Source organism: Uloborus diversus, chromosome 10 (genome assembly GCF_026930045.1).
Source record: "Uloborus diversus isolate 005 chromosome 10, Udiv.v.3.1, whole genome shotgun sequence".
NCBI lineage: Eukaryota > Metazoa > Arthropoda > Arachnida > Araneae > Uloboridae > Uloborus > Uloborus diversus.
Window position 1 is genome coordinate 100,602,964 of NC_072740.1, and position 22,468 is coordinate 100,625,431.

Here is a 22,468-nt window from a genome sequence, read left to right on the forward strand (position 1 = left end):
TGTCGATACCTTGAATTCATTAGTTTATCTTCCCGTATAAAAAGAAACCTTTTGCGCATCGTTTTGCGCAATCTAAAACGTTTTTACAGTTTTTCTCTGTTATCTAGCAGAGCAGTATTAAACTGTAGGAAAAAACAGTATATTACTATAAAAACAACAATTATTTTTTGCAGTGTACTTCTATTTGCCGTAGTGTATTACAGCAGGGATGTGCAGGAGGAGAAATATACAATTTTTATTTCAGCAATTGCATTTTATAAATTTATTTCTATTTATGAGCAATACATAGCATTACAGAAATGAGAAACAATATAACCGAGTTTTCCACTCTTTCTAATGATCAGTCAAGATAATTGGGATTTACATTATCTATAGGCAGCTGTACAAAACAGTGAATAAAAGCATACATTGTATTTAAAATTTAACCGCATCAAAGAAAAAATGGTTTGAAGTATCTGTTGTTACAAAGCAAAAATTAATAGCTAATCGGCTAATTTTTAAAGAAATATTGGACTTTATTATTTAACTCGAAGGGCTCAAGAACTGTTTTCAACACAATTTCCATCATTTTAAGCTATTTATAATGATTTCACAGTGAAGGGAGGGGAGGGGGAGAACATTTCAACATAACATTCCTTCTAGTTTATAGCTCACAACTAGATCCTGAACATGATAGATATTTATGCATATATTTTTTCAGTAGATAATAATATTGCACTACAATTCTCTTAAATGACATCATAAAGAGAAATTTGCATAGCAATAGTATTGCTTAATGTAATTTTGATCACAGAAAATATGCAGAACTGAAAACATAAAATAAGAGCAAAAAAGTACTAACTTGTTGAACCATGAATAACTTATAAATGATAAAATTGATGCTTCTTCAATAGGACTGCGGTTCTGGAAAAGGATAACAGTACTTTACGATTGAAAAGAGCAGCACTGCCGAGGGAAGGTACAGTGCAGTATCTGCAGAAATGAGTGTTTGAAATGTTTGTAGAAATGTGTTTTAGATTCTATACTAACAATAAAAAAATATTGGAACTTGATGGGTTTTTTTGGGGGGGGGGGCTTTTTTTTCAGCGGAAACCAAATAAGCAAGCTTGTATTATAAAACCAATGGACAATAGATGAAAAAATGTAAAAAAAAAAGAAGAAAACTTTTTTGCAGATAGTGAACTTTGCCTTCCCATGGCAGAATAACTTTTTTATACAAAATCATTTGCACAATATTTCCTTTCACAAGATATAAAAATGCAACCTTTTATTGTGTTAGTTATACTATTTATAACTCAAGAACGGCTGAACCAGTTTGGCCGAAAATTGGTGGGGAGGTAGCTTAAAACCAGGAGACAGACATAGGATACTTTTTTATCCCGTTCGACCATGTTCCCAAAACATTTGTAATTGCAAATTAAATGTTTAATTGATTGTTTAGTTCTATGGAATCCTAATAGATGGCGGGGTAAGTTAACTCGGTATGGATCGCTACGCTGTTGCGGTCAGCGAACTGATTTTTGAATGCATTTTTTCTTGCGGTATCAAGGTACATAATTTGATTTTGTAGGATTTTCTATTGGGTTTTGGGTTTTGTTTTCCTTATTTCTACAATATTTGTTTTTGTTCTTATATTTGAAGATAGTTACTTATTTAAGTAAATAATTTCATTTGTCATACTATTCAATTGTGATTGTTCTTTATAATGTTTTTATTATAGTATTGTTTATATAGCAAAACATTTTAAATTGCAGAAAAAAACCCACTTCACTAGCTGCAGGGCAGAGCTACAGTAGCGTGGTTACATGACACGTTAAGCAATGAACTATACAGTTGAAGGATTATTTTGAGTTTTAAAGCTAATGTTAATCATTTTATGTGTTTTGGCGAATAGTTTTAAATTCCAAAGAGACTCTAATAGGCTTTTGAAAATGTGCATATGCATTTCAGTTGAAGAAAAATGATCATTTTACATCGGAAGGGATAGGAAGGATCATGGATTTTTTTTATTCAATGAACTTCATTTAAATTCTTAGCATGGGCATCGCCGTGCGGGTACTAGCACAGGGTGATTACATGAACAGCAAAATAAAATTTTCGACATTACCCAGATCAAGTTAACGAAATTTGCCTAATTTACATTATTAATGATAACAGTTTCCACTATTTGCCTCTGCAAGAAAACCATTGTATGTTTTAAAAAGTTTCAGGAATAAAAATATTATCAGCTGTTATCAAAAAAGAAAAAAAAAACTTTTTGAACAATATTAAAATTGTACATTAAAATGTTTTCATGGAAAAATTATAGGAAACAATTTTTTTTTCTTTCAGTAAGCTTTCAAAAGTTTACAGTAAAGTTTAAAGATTATTTGTTGGATTGATAACGTTGTTCATCTTATTGGGGGAATAAAGGGCTTTTTAGTTGTCTTCTTGATTGTTTCAGAATTTAAAAGTTAATCATTTTTCAGTTCACTTTACTCAGCAGAATAAAATTTTGAACTGACTATTTATTTGCTTTTTCCACAAAAGGAAAAGCTATTGACAAGACTAGCTGTTTTTGAAGGGGAGCTAAATTGGTGAAGCTATTGACAAGACTAGCTGTTTTTGAAGGGGAGCTAAATTGGTGAAATTGGGCCTCAGATTGGAAAAATTTTACGTGGATTGAGAGCTTCAGAGCACACAGAGCCAGTTCTTGGAGTGGCCCATCCATGATGCAGCTTACAGCTGTTTGATTTTAAGGGGCAGCAAATTTTGCTGTCATAATTTTAAAAGTATAAATTTAAAGAAAAAAATTAAAGAAAAAAATTTAAATAAAAGAGCAAAGGCTTTCTTTCTCTTGTGTTAATAAAATAAAAACTACGCTCAAAGCAATGCAACACTTAATTCCTCACAAATTTTTAAAAACAATTTTTTTTAAACACATTTCTTTATATTTTTACATAACTCCGAAATTTAATTTTTTGAACAGGGTAAGAGGTTATAAATGACCCCATAAAGAGTGTAGTTCGGGTAGTTCTGCCACAGAACTACCCAAACTACACTCTGTATGGAGTCATTTATTGCTAATTATGGAGCCACAAGGCATTTGTAATGACAGAAGTACTAGCCTTCACTGGTACTAGCATTCACAGGCTTAGTGTACTCTGACCACACAAGAGTAAACAATATATATAATGACAGATAAGGGAAAAGCAATGGACAAATGAGTCCTTAAGCCTTTTTCAAATTCAATATTATACTTTTACCACAAATAAGCATCACTGATTATTGAAGGGATGTAAATGTGCACGGATTGCTAAAACAAACAGCCCTTTTTACACAATTGGCTCAGGATGAGCAGCAATGAGAGATGTTGACAAACAAAATGGCTATTATAAGTCAAAATTTAAGGAAGAAATTATTATTAAAAACACACAGAGTTTTGCAACCCCAGACAGAATTAAAAGCCCCAGACTATCTGGGCTAATCTCGGAAATGTGGTAAGCCTAATCATTGCAGTTAAATATTTTTGAGCATATCATAATGTACCAATTCAAGTTCACAATTACCTAAAGAAGACTTTATTTTAAGATCATGTATGTAAATGTCACTACATATGGTAAAAGGGGGGGGGGGAATGCAAATAATTATTTTTCATTATTTTATTTTTTTAAAAATATTATAAATTTTCCAGAGCAAAATTGTTCCATGATTGGAGTATTTTCTTTCAGTCATGGAATTTTTGGATATTTTTTAAAAACTTCTTCCAATATCTTCAAGATGTGATTTTCTGCCTTTATAATTACAATAAATATATCATTTTTCTGGCAGTTTATAGTTATATCTCTCAACAATTCTACAATTTTCAATCTTAAAATAATTCCAGTTTTCAAATCTGCCACCTGCACAGATTAATTTTAATATCACTTCTGCTAAAACCCATTTCAGTGTCATCTGACAAAATCAAAATTACTCCAATTCATAGAAACATTAATCTAGACTACCTCACCACGCGTTTTTTATACATTTTCCTCCATTCTAAGTTTTTGGAATTGAAATCGAGTTTTACATGATTTATATTTATAAACGTAAGGCTAAGCTTTTAAAATATATCCTGGGACAAAATAAGCTTTTTTTTTATTTTACAGTTGCTGATAAGAGCAATTCATTTTTAGCTTTTTCCCGAGATTGCATTGTCTTCTATCACTTCTTAAAACATTCCATTCCTCCCTCAGAAAGACAATGTTACACTCATTCTATTAAATACCATTTACATTTTCTTCTAACATAACTTTAATTCATAAAGTGTAGGAACTGCAATTATTTAACTTCAAGTCATTTTATTACCAAGAAAACAATGCTAATTATTTGTTTTTACGATAATATATTAAATAGTTTGATGCATAAGAGCAAAATGTTCAAAAATTCAGAAATTTCACAAAATTTGATTTTAACAAACAATACTGAGTTTTTAAAACTAGGCATTGAAACCACATTTTCAGAAATACAAATAATTTAAAAATTGAGCAGATTCAGAAAAGCATGCTGCTATCAACAAAAAGCAGTACTCTGCTCATTAAGCACATCACTTTCCCAGAATCTACATCTGGAGAGAGAAATATAATAAAAGCAGTCATTTCTGTTGTACCATTCTCATACATAGCCATTCAACAACAGTCTACACACGAGACACACATTAGTGTAGAAGCACATTTAAGAAAGGATTCCCTTAAGTATACAACCTTACCCTTATTGAGCAATCAAGATTGCATATTGATTTCACTTTGCCAAGTTTTGATGTTTCTCATTCCAATGTCTTTGTGGTAAATAGATAGTGAGTCATGTGATCCATTCCAGCATGATCAATGAAATTACTAAAAGCTTAATGATTTTTAGTACACTATAAATCTTTTAGCATCTTATTGATTGATTTGTTTTAAATTTTATTAATTCATTTTCAGACAAATTTCAAACAGTCACATATTTTTTTTATTTTTCATTTTATTATTTATTACTTATTTTTCAGACCGTAAATGTTTTTGCATTTTATTGTTGATTTTCTTTTTTAAACATTATTTACACCTGTTTTGTTGGAAAATACAGTTTAGAAGGTTTAAATGAAATCATTTATGTGTTGTGTATCTTAAGTAAATAAAAGCTCAGATTCTTTTTGCCATTTGCAAACATTATTTTCCAATGGGGCTTTTGAATGTTGTTATTCTTATGCTAATGTTATTTTATTTATTTTGAAAGTGCTATTTACACCCTGTTGCTATAGTACTCAAATACTATACAATTGAAGCAAAAGGGGATAAGTGCCAAAAACACTTGATCCAGTACAAATAGTTGGAGAAACTTATTTGTTTAAAGGGCAGGAGATGATAACAGTAGCCCTGATAGGAGCTGCTATACCTGCATCATTTTTCAACTCATTCCAGGTAGATACATGCAATATACTGCATAATTTAGATAAAGTTTTCAATGAAAGTATACCAATGGTTTGAATTTTGCATACATTAAACTCAAAACTTTAACAAGTCTATTTACATCCCTTCGCTTTTCACTGTCAGTTAGGGTAAAGGTAAAACCATTTGGGTATATTTTTACCATGCCTCAAAAGATTCTTTGAAAGGTTTCTGTGCCAATCTTGATTCTAAAAACAAAGTTAGAATTTGTCAGAAACAAATTCATGTTAATTTTTCCTCCAATGAAGACATTAGCTTAAGCATACACAAATACACTGAGAGCTTGATGAGCTTTGACTGGTTAGTTAGTACTAATTTTAAGCTATTAAAAAACATTATGAGCAATGATCATACAGGAATCAATTTTTTTTAAAAATGATAGTTATCAATATTGGTTTCTCTAGTTGGAGTATTTAAAATGAAATGGTGTACTATAAATTGATATGAAATGTCTTACTTCCAGAAAACCTAAATCTCTTTTATCAACGAAAGCTGAAAGGACAAGTTCAATATAAATAAATGAATGATACATCATGTTCAGGATAAATACAGGTAGGGACTGCGAACGGACATCCTATAATAAAAACAAGTTTTAATTAATTGAACAAGTAAAAGCAAAATACATATATACAGTGAAACCCCTCCTAACGGACACCCCTCAAAGGCGGACACCCCTCTTATGCGGACAATTTTTAATTCCCCAGTTCCAATGCAAATAACATTATTAAACCCCTGTTCTGCGGACACCTCTCTACTGCGGACAAAAAAATTTGTCCCGATAGTGTCCGTATTAGAGGGATTTTACTGTAACAGTACTACTTTCAAAAACTAGTCTCCTAAAAAGAAAAAAAAAGGGGGGGGGACATTCTTTAGATTTCTTTAATTTTATGTTTAGTTGGTAATTGAGTATACTGCCATATTTTTTTAATGTAACAATTTCTATAATTTATAAAACAATTCTAAATATAAGATCAAAAAGAAAGTAATGCATAACAGTTGATTCCGCTACGTGTGTGTGCACTTATCAAAATATTTATTGCATTTGAATCAATTGCAAATTAAAAAATTCATAACATTTTGAAGCATAAAACAAACTAAAAAAATATATTTCTCCAACTACTTGAGAATATCTTACATGAACAGTTCACATTTTCAATTCTCCCAACAATTTTAATTGACACATTGTTTGAGTTAGCCAAATGAAAACAGGAAAATCGCATAAATTAGTAGACTAATAGTTTGTGTGTAGAAAATAAAATATAACATTGAATATAAAAATAAAAGTATTATAAAAGGGTTTTAAGCCACTAAATGACCAACATAACTATGTTTCACATTGCTAAAAAAAAGGTTGAGGAGGTTTAAATGCCTAAGAAACCTAAGTAAAGCATATAATGTGCGGATATAATCACGTAATACAGCACTATGCAGGCTAGGTAGCTCTAATAAATAACTAATGTACCCCTGCAATGTTGAATCAGCAGCTTCATGGCATTACAGTCCTAAAAAAGCATCAGTAATCAACATTGCCTGAAGACCTAAGAAATCGTACTACACTCAACTAGACACCACCACTAGTATATCTTAACATTAGAAAAATATAAGGACCCCTTAGCATTGAAATTACAATAGTTGATACAATCATGTTCACTTTGTCATTTAGTACATGCATTATATTTGGCTCATTATATGCATTTACTCTTAAGTTGAAAATAGCAGAACTAAGTTTTTATTTTGGTTGTCACTTTGAAGACTTATCTAAGCAAAGATCATAGTCACGACAACAATGAAGCAGAATTACAACTACTTACTTCAAATTCATACAGGATTTTAGTCATTAACATACTATTTTGAAAACAACACCACTTTTATGTCAACAAGAGGTCAATTCATTAAAACTAGTTGGCTGAAAGTATGCTACTATGTAGTGATATCATTAAATGCTCTAGGCAGAACTGATAAGTTTTGCAACACTTCATCATGTTGTGAAAATTTTGGAAGTGCTGAAACACATAGCACTTCCGGTAGTAATATTCAAAATTTTAACTTTCCTTCTACATACAGCACAAGCCCATAAAATGTAAATTTTGAAATCAAAATGCTGCATCAATTCAAACCAAGACGAAACTTAAATTTGCGGGGAAAAAATGTTTCTCAATAAAACATTGTTATTTATACATGAATTATTAACACATTTTTTGCCAATTAAAGAAAGTTTAAGATAGAATACATTTTACTTACAAGATAAAAGTAGCGTATGATGCTTGATCGATGTAGAATGATGCTAAAAGCAGCAAATAAAATCCAGAATATTGATAATATTGTTGATGTAGTCACTCCACATTTCTTATGTTTCAGTATCATAAGAGTAACTATCAACTGAAATAAAAAAATGTACTTTTACTTTTGCATGAGGTTTTTTCAATGTAATTTTTAATGTATCATTTTTTTTTCCTTTTTTTATTTAACTGATTAACCTGTCATGGGCTTTTTATTTACAGGGTGATAAACAAACATGGCAGAAAGTAAGCTATCGTTGTGGGAAAAGGACAACATGCAAGATCATAAAACCTATTTTGTTGAATAAGGAAATGACATTTAATATACAAGATGCTCCAAATGTCTAGAATTTCAGACTATAATGTTATAAAGTCTGTTCCAAAACTGAGAGCACAAGTAAAACCATGGGCATTGGGGTACCGAAAATCCTTATTTAAGAGTTGTCCAACCACTGGATCAACTAACAATCATGGAGTGATGTGCCATATCGTCAAAATAGGCTAAGGAATGAAGTATTGAGAGTTACTAGAGCGTCACATTGGCCTTGAAGCAGGCTAAGGCTCTCTGAATATGGCACACCGGTAGTTTCTTACAGGATGGGGCTCGTCTCCATAGAATCCTGCCCTTTTCGTATGGCATGAAACAATATGGTAGGGTATGATTGCATGGGATGCAGAGTAATTCACAGGGCACAGGATAGAGCCCCCCCCCCCCCTACAGTCCCAACTTAAATCCATGCTACTTCTTCTTATCAGGTTTCATGAGGGACAGAATCTATAGGAATCCCTCTGACTCACTGCAGGACCTGAAATGAGCCATCAGACGGGAGACTGATGCACTTGTCAGTTTGGCCCCTTCTAGCGTGTTATGAAACTTTTAGAAGTGGCTTTATAACACTATATTAGGAGACGGTAGACATTTTACGCATCTTGTAAGTTAAATGTCATTCATATCTAAAGTCAGTGAAATAGGTTCTTGCATTTTTTCTTTTTTCCACAACTACCACTTGCTTTCTATTATGTTTTTTGGACCATCCTGTATAATTAATTATTGTAGGCAACTATCTACCCATTATATTGCATCTTATATGGCAACAACAGAATAAAGAAATCCACTGAATTTGTCTCTATATGCTCCGTTCATACCTTCAGAAAACCTCATTGTTAAGGAGATCATCAACAAAAAATCATTGGTGGGAACAGCTAGCAATTATATTTTCTAATCAATTTTGTCTCAATTTTGAACACATCACATGCAGCTGATGCACCAAAAAAGGGGGGGGGGGTCACAGGAAATGAGTGGAGGGACAGGTTATGAGGGCGGCACCTTCAAAGTCAACTTTGTTTCTAAAAATTGGGCAATTGAATTTTAACGTCATTATTGATTAAATGACTTTCTCTAAAAAATTTGGGGCACGGCTTCAAAAATTGGAACAGATGGCTATAATAGACTCTCTCCTTCCTATTCAATAGTCCATTTTAGTTTTCATGAAATATCAACCTGAGAAAATATAAAACACGCATTCAGTACGTTGATTCTCTTTTCTTAAATGCATGATCGATCAATTTTAACATTTTTTGAGTTGATCATTAATTTTGAATTTAGAAAAGAAAGAAGCAAAGCCCTTTTGCTTCTGAAAGTGAGGGGCCGTTTACCCCTTCATACGAACCATCTATAAAACACTTCTTGGGGAGGAACAAATTTAATCTTAAACTTTGAGAGAAAAGAGGGTGAAAGGATGCACTTATATAAAAGGCTAGAGTATCATAAATCACAAACCGAGCCAAGTTTGACTTATCATTTAAATTTCATTAGCAAACACTTCAATTTTTTGGTATTAAAAATTGTGTATATAATATTCAAGGTTATTTGGGCAAAAAATTTTTCAAAAGACTTAGGTGAAGCATAACACAAATGAGTTGATGTGTGCACCACATGACTTACCTTTACCCTAATTTAATGATAATAGTGCCTCGGAGTAAGCAAAGAAACACTTTAAATATTTTTAACCTAGGTTTGTTGTGAACCTAAGCAAAGAAAATGTTTTATGCAGATAAATTTTCCCAATGTTGGCAGTTTTAATGTGATTCAATGGTTAACTCTCTAAATATGGCAAAATTGAAACCAGATTTAAAAAAAGAAAAAACGCCAAATTCGTGGCCAAGTTGGTGATCAAAAGCTTGGCGATATATTGCCAAATTATAACATCATTTGAGTTTGCATTGAAATTAACAATGATTTTACCCCAAAAAAAGTGTAAAACACCCCCTTTGGAACATCCGAATGCAACCAAAAGGGGAGGTGCACAACTAGACCCCACCAGAAGTCTACGTACCAAATTTCAACTTTCTAGGACATACCCACATACGGTTTTTGAATTATGCGAGACACATACGCACATACTCACATACATATGTATATCACAAGAAAATGCGTTGTAATTAACTCAGGGATCACCAAAATGGATACTTCAGGCATCTATACATTCTTAGGCATTTCTCCATGTGTGGTTGGGTTGAGAAAAAAAAAACGTCGATATTTATTCGGGGGCCAGCAAAATGGAAAATAAGGCAGATTTTTGAGTGAAAATTTTTTTGCGAATACAATACTTACTTTTTTGTAAAAGGAAGTAAAAAGGTTGGGAAACAGATTTAAACTCAAACAGGCTTACAATTTTCCTCTACTAAATTCAAGTGCCAAATTGCAGTACTATGTCTACTTTATAGTGTATAATAGCTTCACGTTTACATTCAGTATTTTAGCATTTTGATCAAATGATCAAACAAAAGTACAGGGCCAAGTTCAAATATAAAAGCGATTTTCAAGCTTACAATATTATTGAAATTTTCATATTGTACAATACTTACAAATGTAAAGGATTTCGAAGTTGATGACACTAAAGTTGAAAGTGGTAAGCTCTGTTCATGTAAGTGACTATAAATGCTAATACTTGTCAGACATACAGATATGAGGAGTAAAGTTATGCATATAGCCTGAAATCGAAAATAACAATCAATTATTTAACAGATTTTACAATAAATAAAATCACATGAAAACCAATTGTTACACAATTCAAGAATTCATGATTTTTTTTTAGCTGTTACTTAGCACCACACAAGAGTTTTTGCAAGATTATGCATTAGATTTTTTAAGCATTGTGATCCTGCTCTCTCACACTGAAGAGAAATGTCAATAATATTTGATATATTTTTTAAAGTTTATATTATACACACATATATGTGTGTCAAATATTTTTCAAGTAACATTGTAAAAACTATAAATAATAATACCAATTTTCAAAGACAAAAGAACAAAAGGAAATATTTTCCTATCGAGAAAAAAGTATTTTCAAATTATTGTCCTTCTGAAATTTGAAGGATTAGTTAAAAATACTCAAGTCATATTTTGTGTTACAACATATTGGTCTATTACACCAATTTCAGATTACTGGAAAGGAGTTCAGGATCCTTGTTTCAATGGTGCAGAAATTTGCAATTGCTTAAAACACAGTCACACTTTTGAATATCTTAAGGTAGTCTCTTTTATTTTGTATTCATAGCTTTTAAGCTAAACTATAAGCTTAAAATGTACCGTATTTGCAGGAATAAGTGCTGTGGCGCATACAAGAAAAAAAAGGCAAAAGAATTGCCGGTGAGATGGATACAGTCTTTTTTTTTTTTCAAAAAAAAAAAAAAAAAAAAGAATCCAAGTTTTTAAAAAATGTTGAACATGCTGCCAATAGATGGCACCACATTGTCCTGCTGCCGGCAGTTAGCACAACATTACGATTAACATAGGAAAAGTACGTCAGCCATGTCAAAAAACGTCAGTGCTTCAATACTGTTTTCTAACATAGAACAACGTCTTTCGATGTTTGCAATTTTCTTGGCAAGGCTTTGAAAGGGTCCGCCTCCCCTTGCTGTAGATAACCAACGAATCTTGCCCTACAAGGCAAAAAAATTATAATTATAGTAAAGTATATATAGTTTTGTTAATTAAAAATATTTCTTTCATTTGCATTTCTTTCCAGCTTTCTTTGCTACTAATTGTGCTATTAAGTTGTTTAATGTTGGGTTTGGCGCATTGGCGCTTATACCGGGCGCAGCGTATGCATTAAAATTTTTTTCCCTTGAGAATATATTTCGATGCGGCGCTTATTCCCGAAAATACGGTAGTTTGTGTGAACCCAGCTCTTGTCTACTACTAGTCACTTTTGTTCTTTTCTTGGCTAAGAAACTAGTTAGGTGAAAGCACAAAAGGGCAAAGCAGTTTATCAATACTAAAAGAGGCTAGACAAACATTAAGAAAAAAATCCTATTTTATTAGGCCTAGTGCCTCAGTTAACCCTAGCGTCAATGACGGGGTCCCTGGGTATCTTTTTGCGACTCTTATCATAATTTTTACCCTTTCTAACTAGGTCTTGGTAAAATTACTTTTAATCCCTGTTATTTATATGAATCTGAACTAAAGAAAGTTGTAACCATGTTTTCAAAAAAAAATTTGGGTGGCGTTTTTTAGCTTTTAAAATTTTCATACCTATATTCAATAACCAGGTACCCAGGTTCCCATTACACTGTACATAAAAAAATACCCCTTCAATATGCTTCTGTCAACGTTTTTGATGATTCTCATGTAAAATGAGTTCTTGAATCAAAGTATGACCTTTTTCTCACATCACTCCTCCCACCTCCCCCTTTGATATTGCACCCCCTAAATTTATTAAGTTTTGGACAGTTACATAGCAATTATTTATATTTGATAGGGAAACAGCATTGTATTCATCAGTAACACTCTTCTGAAGGGTTAGAGAAATTTTATAGCTCAAAAGCATGAACATTTATAGCAATTTGGGACACCCAAGCGAGTGCCTATCCCCCCCCCCCCCCAAAAAAAATCTAAAAAATCCTCAGTAGCATTTTTTTTTTTTTTTTTGATGAAGATTTGTTTTTCAATTTTTTCACTAATTTTCTTGGTGTAAAACCAAAGTATTAAACTCACTTCCCATTCCCGAAAAATTTTTCATGCTGTAAAAAAATAAAACTTAATAAACACTTGAAAACATTGCATATAACATATCAGTCACACTGCAGATCTTAGACGCACAGAAACTTTCTGTGTTATTGACATTTTTTCAAATAACATTTACAGATATAATTAAGATTTTAAATGAAATTAAGTATACTCATAATATGGATTAATGTATTTTTATACTTCAGAGGGCACTACATCCCTTGCTTATCACCATTCCATCAAATGCTTCGAAATTATCAAAACTTTTGTCAATCGAGTCAACACCATATTTTGTTTTGTTATAAAACAAAGTAGTTGTGAATTTTGGTTGCTCCAGAGTTGTTTTTGTTATAATGTGAAGTGGAGAATAATATTACATACGGCTTTTTTTTCTTTTTTGTTGATGTACGAACATATTGGTACATCGTTAGTGATACCGAATTAGAAACTTTGAATTAGAAACTTTGTGTTTCTCGGTATGTGGACAATAATATTTCAGTTGGAATATATTGGAATATATTATGTCTTTTTTTTTTTTTTTTGAGTATATCTACGAACGTCAGATAGCATGATTGCTAAGGTTTAGCAAATGATAGTGAGGAAAAAATTACAGATAATATTTTTCGATGCAATAGGCCTATGTATATATGGTATGAGTTTCGCGGGCCCTATGTGGTTCGCGGGTCATAAGTTGAACATCACTGGTATAAATAATAAAATGCAACGAATTCACTATGAAATACCAAAGTGTAAAACCTAATACATCCGGTATTATGAAAAAAATGAAGAGAAACACATTTTTTTCTAACAAACAATTTAGCATGAAACGTAAACATAAAACGCTGGAAAAACAATAAGCCATTTCTTTTTTTCGTAAAAACAGGATATACATATTTTCTAAGATGAGGGTGGAAGAAAATGTTTCAATTAAATAGAAGAGGTGTCAGAAAAAAATTATTTTCCTGCTCTAAATCTTCGAAATTCAAAATGGTACTCGGGTACCAGGTTATTGAGAGTAAGGGAAAAATTTGGTCATTGACACTAGGGTTAGAAGAAATTTAGGTCAACAAGTAACAAATGTGCATGACACTCACTTAATCTTAAAAGCAGTTTTGATGTAAACAGAAATTTCATACTTTAAAACAGAGATCACCAATTGCGTGCCCATGTGCCACAGTGTAACTCAGCAAAATTTTTAAAGTGGCTTGCGAAGACTTATTGAACAATTTTTAAAAATGAAAAAATAATAGTCATGCATTGCATGAATGACATGGGCCAGGAAGTTGGCACACTAAGTCTCATCATTGTCTTTAACTATAAACCATGATATTACGGACAATGAGCAGTAAGCACATTTTTGACCTTGGATGAAACTGCAGGTATAACCAGGCTGATGCTATATAGCAAGTAGTTCTGCTTTAGTCATGGCTTAAGAGCAGTAACTTAATATAATGCTAATTATCTAACCTTTGCCTTATATGGACGAGTTGAACCACGCCATTGCTACGGACTCTCGCTGGTGTGCTAAACCTATTTTAACTATCAGTTTGATGGGACTAATAACTTCAATGATAAGGCATTTACCTCTGGCTTAGTTATTGACTATTCTAGATCAACGAGTCCATAACAAGGACAAAACAGCAGTCTCCGGATGTCATAATGGGGCTGTCTGAAAATTGCATGTTAGACCAGAGGTCATTGTTTTAAGCCATTCAAATCTTGGGCTTACTTGAAAATAAAGAAAATGTTACTATGTCAGTAGGGTTGCAGGCACTTGGAACAGCTCAGTACTGAAAGAGGCTGTTAAGAGCAAGGGGGTAGATAGCTTTTAGAGGGCTTGTGATCTTTACTGAGGAAATGACAAATTGACTGAGATCAGCCTAGTTTACCCAGAGCCTGTTGCTGATTTTCACTTCTGTAATTTTTGTATTTACAAGTCAATAAGTATAAACCCTTAAAGGTTTTATACTTTCTGAATGAAAAGTTTCACTAAGTGATTTCCTAAGACTTTACATTAAATTACTTTCTGTTATACATGTGTAACAATTCTTTTAAAGAAAAGTTTTCAGTAAGATATCACTATTTCTAATTTATATAGGTATGAAAAATGCACCAATTAAATAAAGACTATAGGTACCCAAATGTTAACCAGAAGCAGATTTATAGTCGGCTCAAGGGGTAGTGATTGAAATCCGTAAAACCACCCCCATACCTCTCATGTAGGGATGTAGAGTATCAGGGAGTCAATTGTCCCCCTCCCTCGATTTTTAAAAATATAATGCTTTTATATGAGCGTGGCTCTTGTAGTTAATTGGCTCTTGTAGTAATAAAATTTGCAACGAGTCCCCACTGGATGAATTCGAAACGACAGGCATGCTCCCCATCCTAACTCAATATAAAAATTATTAAAGTATAAAAAAGGGTGAGGTGAGCTTGGGGCGTCGAAATCAATAATTCGATTATGCCATCCACCCTTGGCTACACTATTGTCTAAAACTAATTTAGATTAGATTTATGGAATTTACTTGATTAAAATTGTTGCCATTGCTAATAATTTCTTTAATTCCATATTATTGGTTTCAGAAAATGACCGCCCCCCCTAGTAAATTTGCCACTGATATTAACATATATTTCAAGCAGGGTTGGCCGGATTGGACCCAATGGGTTTTTTTGAAAAAACCCATTTAAAAAAACCCATTATTTAGCCCACTTTTGGGGTTTTTTTTTAATTTTTTGAGAAGTTTTTTAAAAATGTAATTAATTTAAATACTTTTACAATTTAAACTTCTATTTTATTTGTTCTTCACCACAGACAATGGACATAAAAAATGAATTTTGAACTTTAATAGTATTTCTTAACTCTTAACGGCATTAAAAATACTTCAAAGATTTAAAAAATATATATTTAACTTTTATCTTTAACTGGTCAATAAATAACTCAAATTATCTTGACTAAATCCTGTCACGTCTGGTTTTCTCAATATTTGTAGATTGTACAGAGGAAACTACTCTAGCGAAAAGGCTTTCATGTGAATTATTTTCTGCAACCCGACACGTCACAAATTTCGAATTAACAAGTTATATTTTTTTAGAAATTAACAGGTTTTACAAATGGTCGGACAGAAAACAGAATAGGATGTACAGTATTTTCATTATCTTACAAAAAAGTTTAATATTTCTTAATCTGTACACAGAAATAGAAAAACAGGCAACATAAAATTCAAAGAAATATCTTGATTAAGCTGGAATTCAGTAAATAGAGATTTAAACTACTTGAGGTTCTACAGTAGTTTTGCATAAAAAAATGAAATACAATAAAGTAAAATGCAAAAAAAATAGTAGTAATTGAAAACGAACAATAGATTTTATCACTCAAGAAGTAATTTTGCCTTAACTGTTGGTAATCATGGAAACTAAAAAATCTGAAACTTCACCATTCTTGGGTTTCGTCGTCTTTCATGCTCTTCTTCAGAAAACGCTGAATTTTAACTAGTTTTCAAGCTTTTTTTTTACCCCAAGACAATTCTTGTGCTTTGTTCATATACTTACGCTACAATATGCTACAAGTACCCTACATTTTCCCTAAAAAAAGACGAAAAAAAACCCGCATTTCTTTTAAAAAACCCAGCTTTAGTTGGGTTTTTTTGGGTTTTATTTTAAAAAACCCAAACAAACCCTGGGTCCGTGGGCTTTTTTTTAAAAAACCCGGGTTTTTGCCAACCCTGATTTCAAGACATGTGCATTAAAATATATCATTGCACTAAGAATTTTGATAATTTAGTTATATGCAGAAATTAAAATAATCAGGTACTGCCTTATCAAATTTCAATAAAATTGCATTATTCCCATAACTTAAACTGTTTAAAATGAAGGAAACACACCAAAGATCTCACCACTAAAGAACATTTAAAACTTTGTATTAACAAATAGACTGCTGTATCTAGATCTGTAAACTTTTATATTACATCCAACATCAGTTTGAAACAAAAGCACACCATTTCTTATTTTCTCTCCCTCCCTTCTTCACACACACACACACACTGCATATTTCACCAAAATTTTTCTTTAATGAGAATGTGCTTCCACATTTAGCAATAGCATTTGCATCATGCTTCTTGATATTTTTTCTTTTCTATTTTCAATTGTCTTTAACTATGGTTAAAACTGTGAGATGAAGAAAATAAGACTTAAATTAATCAGAAAAAGTGGGCTTCTATCAGAAATACAAAACAAGTGTTGAGGACACTAAGTAAACTAAACATGCTCTGATATAGGAAGGTACAGTCACTTCTTTTTGCCTCTCTTAGGCTACTTATGCTTCATAGATATCGTTAACAGTAAAAAAAGCGGACGAATATCCATCTACTTAAATGGAAGGAAAAAAAACAACTTAAGATTAACGTTTGCTAAGATTGTTTGATCAAGCTTCAAAAAGTCTGTTAATATTTGATGATCAAGCTCAAAAATAGGATATTTTACTTACCAATTTTGATATATTGAGCCACGTCCAAGGAAGTGGACGAGCTGGAAATTTTGACAATCTGCATATATTTATTAGTCCAGTGATACTAAAAATCACTGATGGCACTAAAATGAGAACTGTATCTTGGAAACAGGTGGTAAAATCAGGAATATCTGTGTACCAGGTTTCATTAAGATTCTAAAATAAGAAATAAAAAATATTATTGTGAATACATGCAATGCTATAAATAAGCAGGTGAAATAAGTTCAATATAATGATACAATACTTTTCAGAGCCAGTTCATTGATATCAATATAGGGGGAGTCGGGGCTTGTTGAAATCAGAGACACGTTGGCTGGTATAACATGTTGGCTCAATAATCTCAATACTATTAATATATTTTTAATTTAATTTACGACTAACAACTAACATTTATCGTCCTACAAATCTTATAATGAAATAAAAGGATAAACTTTGTTACTTATGTATGCTAAAATAGAAGATATTCATGGGCTAAATTTCGGCACAGGTGGCAAAACCAGGGGTCATTGTTTTAAGATTTTCAAACCCAACCTCAAATAAATCTTGAAATCAGGAAAATTTTCTACTTCAATAGAGTCATAGGCATTAGAAATAGTTTTCCAAAAGTAGCTGTTACTTGCATCGGGGTAGATAGTTTTAAGAGGAATCTTCACTAAGGAATGATAAATTGACTAAGACCAGCCTAGATGGGCCCAGACCATGTTGCTGATCGTCACTTTTGTATTAGTACTTAAATCCCATTGTACAGTTACATTGAACAAATTTTATTTCAGTAAGTGTTGATTCAGCAGTGCTGAGTACTTTTCAGAAATCTGCTTTATTTTTTCCATGGTTTTCATCAGGATTGGAATTCCTCTCCAAGAGTAATTCTTTAAGATCACAATTATTTATAATTTCCCATATTTTGTCAAAGGAAAATATATTTAAGTATATTTTCAGACCAAGAACCAAGCCCGTTATTTGGATGACCAGGGAGGGAGTGGACATTGACCCCTTCCCCTGGATTTTAGAAACATAATGACATTTGGCATTTTTGTATGTGTTTTATTGTTTTTTCCCTTTCAAATGTACATTGAACAGAAACCCTTGGCTCTCCTTCCCAGAAAATCAGACACTTTTGGAATGACGGACCTGCAAAAAATTTGTGATATGTGGGTCTACTTTTAGAAGCCACAATAATGAAAACTTTAAGAAGAATTAGAAAAGAAACATTCTAATAACTGCAACAGTGAAGCTGATGGTGACTCAATTTAGGCCGATTCTTGGATAAATGTAGATGGTTCCTGCATAAACAGCACTGAAGTAGAAGTTGGTTAATTTAATATTTGGTTCAATTTAATATGTTACATTAATCTTTCAGTTTTATTTTTCATTCTAGTCACACAAAAAAATAAAAATAATAAGTTAGCTTCAAATATAGAATAATATTTATCATTAAAATCGTAACAGAAGTTGTTTTTGTAAAGCGGACCAACATACCCCAGGCATGGGGGGCACATTGGTAAACTTTACGAGGTTCTGTTAAAAAATTAATCTAAAAAAAACTATAAATTGGACAGTTTCAAAAAAAAATGTAGGATGATGAGAAATATTTTATGAAATGTATCGTAGAACAGCAAACTGCTCATTTAATTTTTGATAAGATAAAAATGAAAAGTAGAAGAGCAGACCAACGTGCCCAGACACCTCCTAGTTTGAATTTACTGCTATTCAGTATGCAAAAAAAAAAGAAAATGTATTGATCAGGAACATTAGAGTTACTATTGGTACTACAGTACCAATCTGTGGTTGGTACTAAAAGTACTATAGTATAGTACGATCAGTTGTAAAACACAATGATTAAAAACTTTTAGCTAGAATGCACAGTATAGTTGGAAGATCTAACAACCTACAAACCTAAATTTGATGAATAATTTGGACCAAATGAAATTATTCTTTTCCATGTACAAACTCGATGAAGGAAAATAAAATTGAGATAAATAATTCAAAGATTTGATGACAAAGCTCGAATAGCTCAGAAGCTCACAAAAAGAAAAGCTCAAGCTTAACTTTGTACATCACTGGTACATTAATTGGTTGGTAATAGATGTGAGATTTCAAACTAAAAATACCTGCGAAAGAACAAAATATCATCTTTACAAAATATTCAAACAAATTTTTTTACCTGAACCATTTATAAAACATAACTACCTAAAAATACATAAAATCTTACATCCCACATCCCAGACGGTCGCCAATCCCAAGAAAATTAAACCGAAGTCAAAATACCTTAAATGCTGAAGCATTTTAAATTTTAAAATTAATTTCTATGATTTTTCAAAAAAAAAAAAATAATAATAATAAAATAAATAGTAACAACAATACTTATTATTATAAAAACAAAACAACAATTTTTCTTTTATTTTTTGCAAAAGTTTTTAAAATATATTAACAGCAAATCCGATCTTGACGAGAGCGAATTCGGATTTGAGGAATTCGCGGATTTCAGTATCGCGAATTTTCCCCTCACCGTACCTACTGAAAGAGAAAATGTTGTACAGTGGACTTTTTATTGCCGAATTTTGAAATCACTAAAACGAGCAACCATCAAGAAAACTATAACAGATAAAATTTACGTCATTTTTATACTATTACACAAGGTTTTAAAAACATAAACATCAGAAACAGTATCTTTGAGAAATAAGGAATGAACAGTTTAAAGCTTAAGAAAGAAGATTTTGAAAAAAAAAATCGCTGAACATGAGAATAATATAAAGAAGAAAAATCCGATGCGGTGCATTGAACCCTTTCTCCACAGCATTGTAATGTTTTGATACAAAATTTGCAACCAACCGAATGATCTACCGTAGTAATAAGATCATCATAAATTTCCAATTTAAACCTTAAAGGTTCTTGCAATTATCATACGTGTGTTACATTGTAGCTTCAAATAAAATATTAAAAATAAGTACAAGAAATGTGAAGAATATTTTACCCATAGCTCGTCTCGGCAGAAGCCCGCTACCATGACGACGTCTATTCTAAAATGCCCCCCAATACCAATGCCGGTTTTTCGATTGCATCACCAATATAATACTACAGAGCGACCCCTTTCGGCACATTGTGCAACAGTATTCCCATGGAAATTGTATACGCAACGATTGGAAACAAGCGGGGGGGGGGGGGTGGAAAGAAATAAAAGATCTTGATTATTTTGGACAAGAAAAGAATAGGACTTCCTTATCAGCAAATAAAATGTCATTCATAATCACATTTCATAACAATTGGAAAGGCGATAAGTGCAGTTGTTGCCGAAAATATCTACATTTGGTTACTCAAGAAAGATTAATTAAGGGTAGAGAGTTAGACTTTAAATTGTATGGATGCATTGAAGCTTTATATTTGCACATTTAATTCGTGCACAAACTTATACTTAAATGCCAGTGCCGGTGGAAGACGTTCTCACCACCCAGGGGCGGATACAGAAAAATCTTTTTTTTTGGGGGGGGGGGGGGGCACGGGATATTGAATAGCCAGACCCACCGCCTTCGATGTTTCATAACAAAGTTTTAATGACTTTATTTTTAAATATGCGTGTTTTTTATTTATTATTATTATTATTTTTTTTTTTGGATTCTTTCATATGTCAATGAATCAACTAAGTACATGAATATTATGCACTAATATACTTTGAATGTGGACGGAAAACATCTTTAATGTTTCAAGTCATTTAAATATTAAACCCAATATAATGTCACCGAGATGCTAGACAATGAGCAGCTTTACTTAGGAACATTGTCATAATAGTTGTTATAACACGAGGACAAGGTTATTAAATAAATCCATACCTCACTTGAGTTTTTTTAAATTGATTTATAAAGAAAATAATAACTTCATAACATATAAGTTTTACTGAAGAATTCAAAAATTATTTCTGTGTGAATTTCAAAACAGTTGCTGATTTCTTTTTAAAGCCATGATACAGTGGAGATAACATGTTGATACTAACATGCTGTTTCCATTAAAAATCATGGTTTTTCCAAGAATCTACCATATGATTTCTTTCATTTTCTTTTTTTTTCTTTTTCTTTTTTTTTTTATAAGCTGAATAAGAAATCTATTATTTCGCAAATAGGTTGTTGGATCAAAATGACTCTTTTAGGTGCGCCTACACATTAAAAAAAAATGTTACTTATTGATTCCATCAAAGAAGAATTAGTGGATGAATCGCGATAGTACGGTCCCTTGAATTCGAAACCAGTGAGTTAAATGTATTCTGCAACTCTGGGCCTTTAGTAATACTTCTTTAGCAAACAAAAATGCTTTTAGTCAAAATATGCTGTGTGTGTTTTGTGTTCCTTTTAATTAACTACATAAAAAATGCAAAATAAAGGTCAATTAAAAAGTAATAAATAAATTAGTGAGATTCATCTTTTAGAGGGGGCACGGGTCCCCTGCCCCCCCTAAAATCCGCTATTGTCGCCCCCCCCCCCTTTTGTTTTAGTGTCATCACCATCCAGAATTGGTTTTTAAAGTATGAACTATTTCATTTTTTGAAAAGAAATGTTTCATCAGAAAATTGTAAATTCTGCCTTAATTCTGAATGTTAGCTTAAGAAACATATCACATATCGATAATAAATGACAATTCTAGCACTTAAAGTTTAAAAGCAAGTCATATTTTAACTTGAAGCAAGAGAAAATAGAGTCAAATTAATCCGAACATTACCACCAAATATTCTAGATAGTAATTTTTGTTGAAAATATGAGGGGGCAAAGGTGTGTACGCAATGCAAATTTTATCGGGAAAACAAAACATTTCCCCTTATATGTAAAAGCAATAATTTTTCCAAACCAGTGTATGTGTGTGGGGGGGAGGGGGGTAGTTGGCCCCACTGACGTTTGACCCCCCCCCCCCCTAAATGGCGGTCCTGCGAAAAAATCCTTCAAGCCGATTTCATGGACAAACTTTAGAAGACGAATCGGAGATACCTATTCTTTGGAAATAATTTGCTCTATTTCTTCAAAATAAGGGGAGTTTGAATTTCCTTTCAATTGTGCTGTTTTAAGATAGTTTGCATCAAAAAGATTAAGTCTGCAAAGTTCTTTCTCTCTTTTATTTGGTAGATTATTTTAAAACATAAATTAAGAATTACTAGTTCTCCGACATCCGACATCTCTTTCTTTCTTTTTTTTCCCTAAATAACGGGAAAAAGCAGTATTGTAGTTGGGAGGTAGGAAACGCGGGTGGA

At 32.1% G+C, this 22,468-nt stretch overlaps 1 protein-coding gene across 1 annotated transcript in view; it reads right to left on the bottom strand.

The window, feature by feature from the left end:
* Nucleotides 1–20,245, bottom strand: part of LOC129231112 (multidrug resistance-associated protein 1-like) — a 130,604-nt gene extending 110,359 nt beyond the window's left edge. Inside the window, exons 1-5 of the mRNA XM_054865359.1 lie at nt 20,213–20,245; nt 17,218–17,394; nt 7,686–7,823; nt 5,902–6,018; nt 842–903 (exon numbers count right to left, since the gene is read on the bottom strand). Of these exons, the coding sequence (XP_054721334.1) occupies nt 842–903; nt 5,902–6,018; nt 7,686–7,823; nt 17,218–17,394; nt 20,213–20,245 (527 nt within the window). The remainder of the gene's footprint in view (nt 1–841; nt 904–5,901; nt 6,019–7,685; nt 7,824–17,217; nt 17,395–20,212) is intronic.
* Between the last annotated feature and the right edge of the window lie 2,223 nt (nt 20,246–22,468).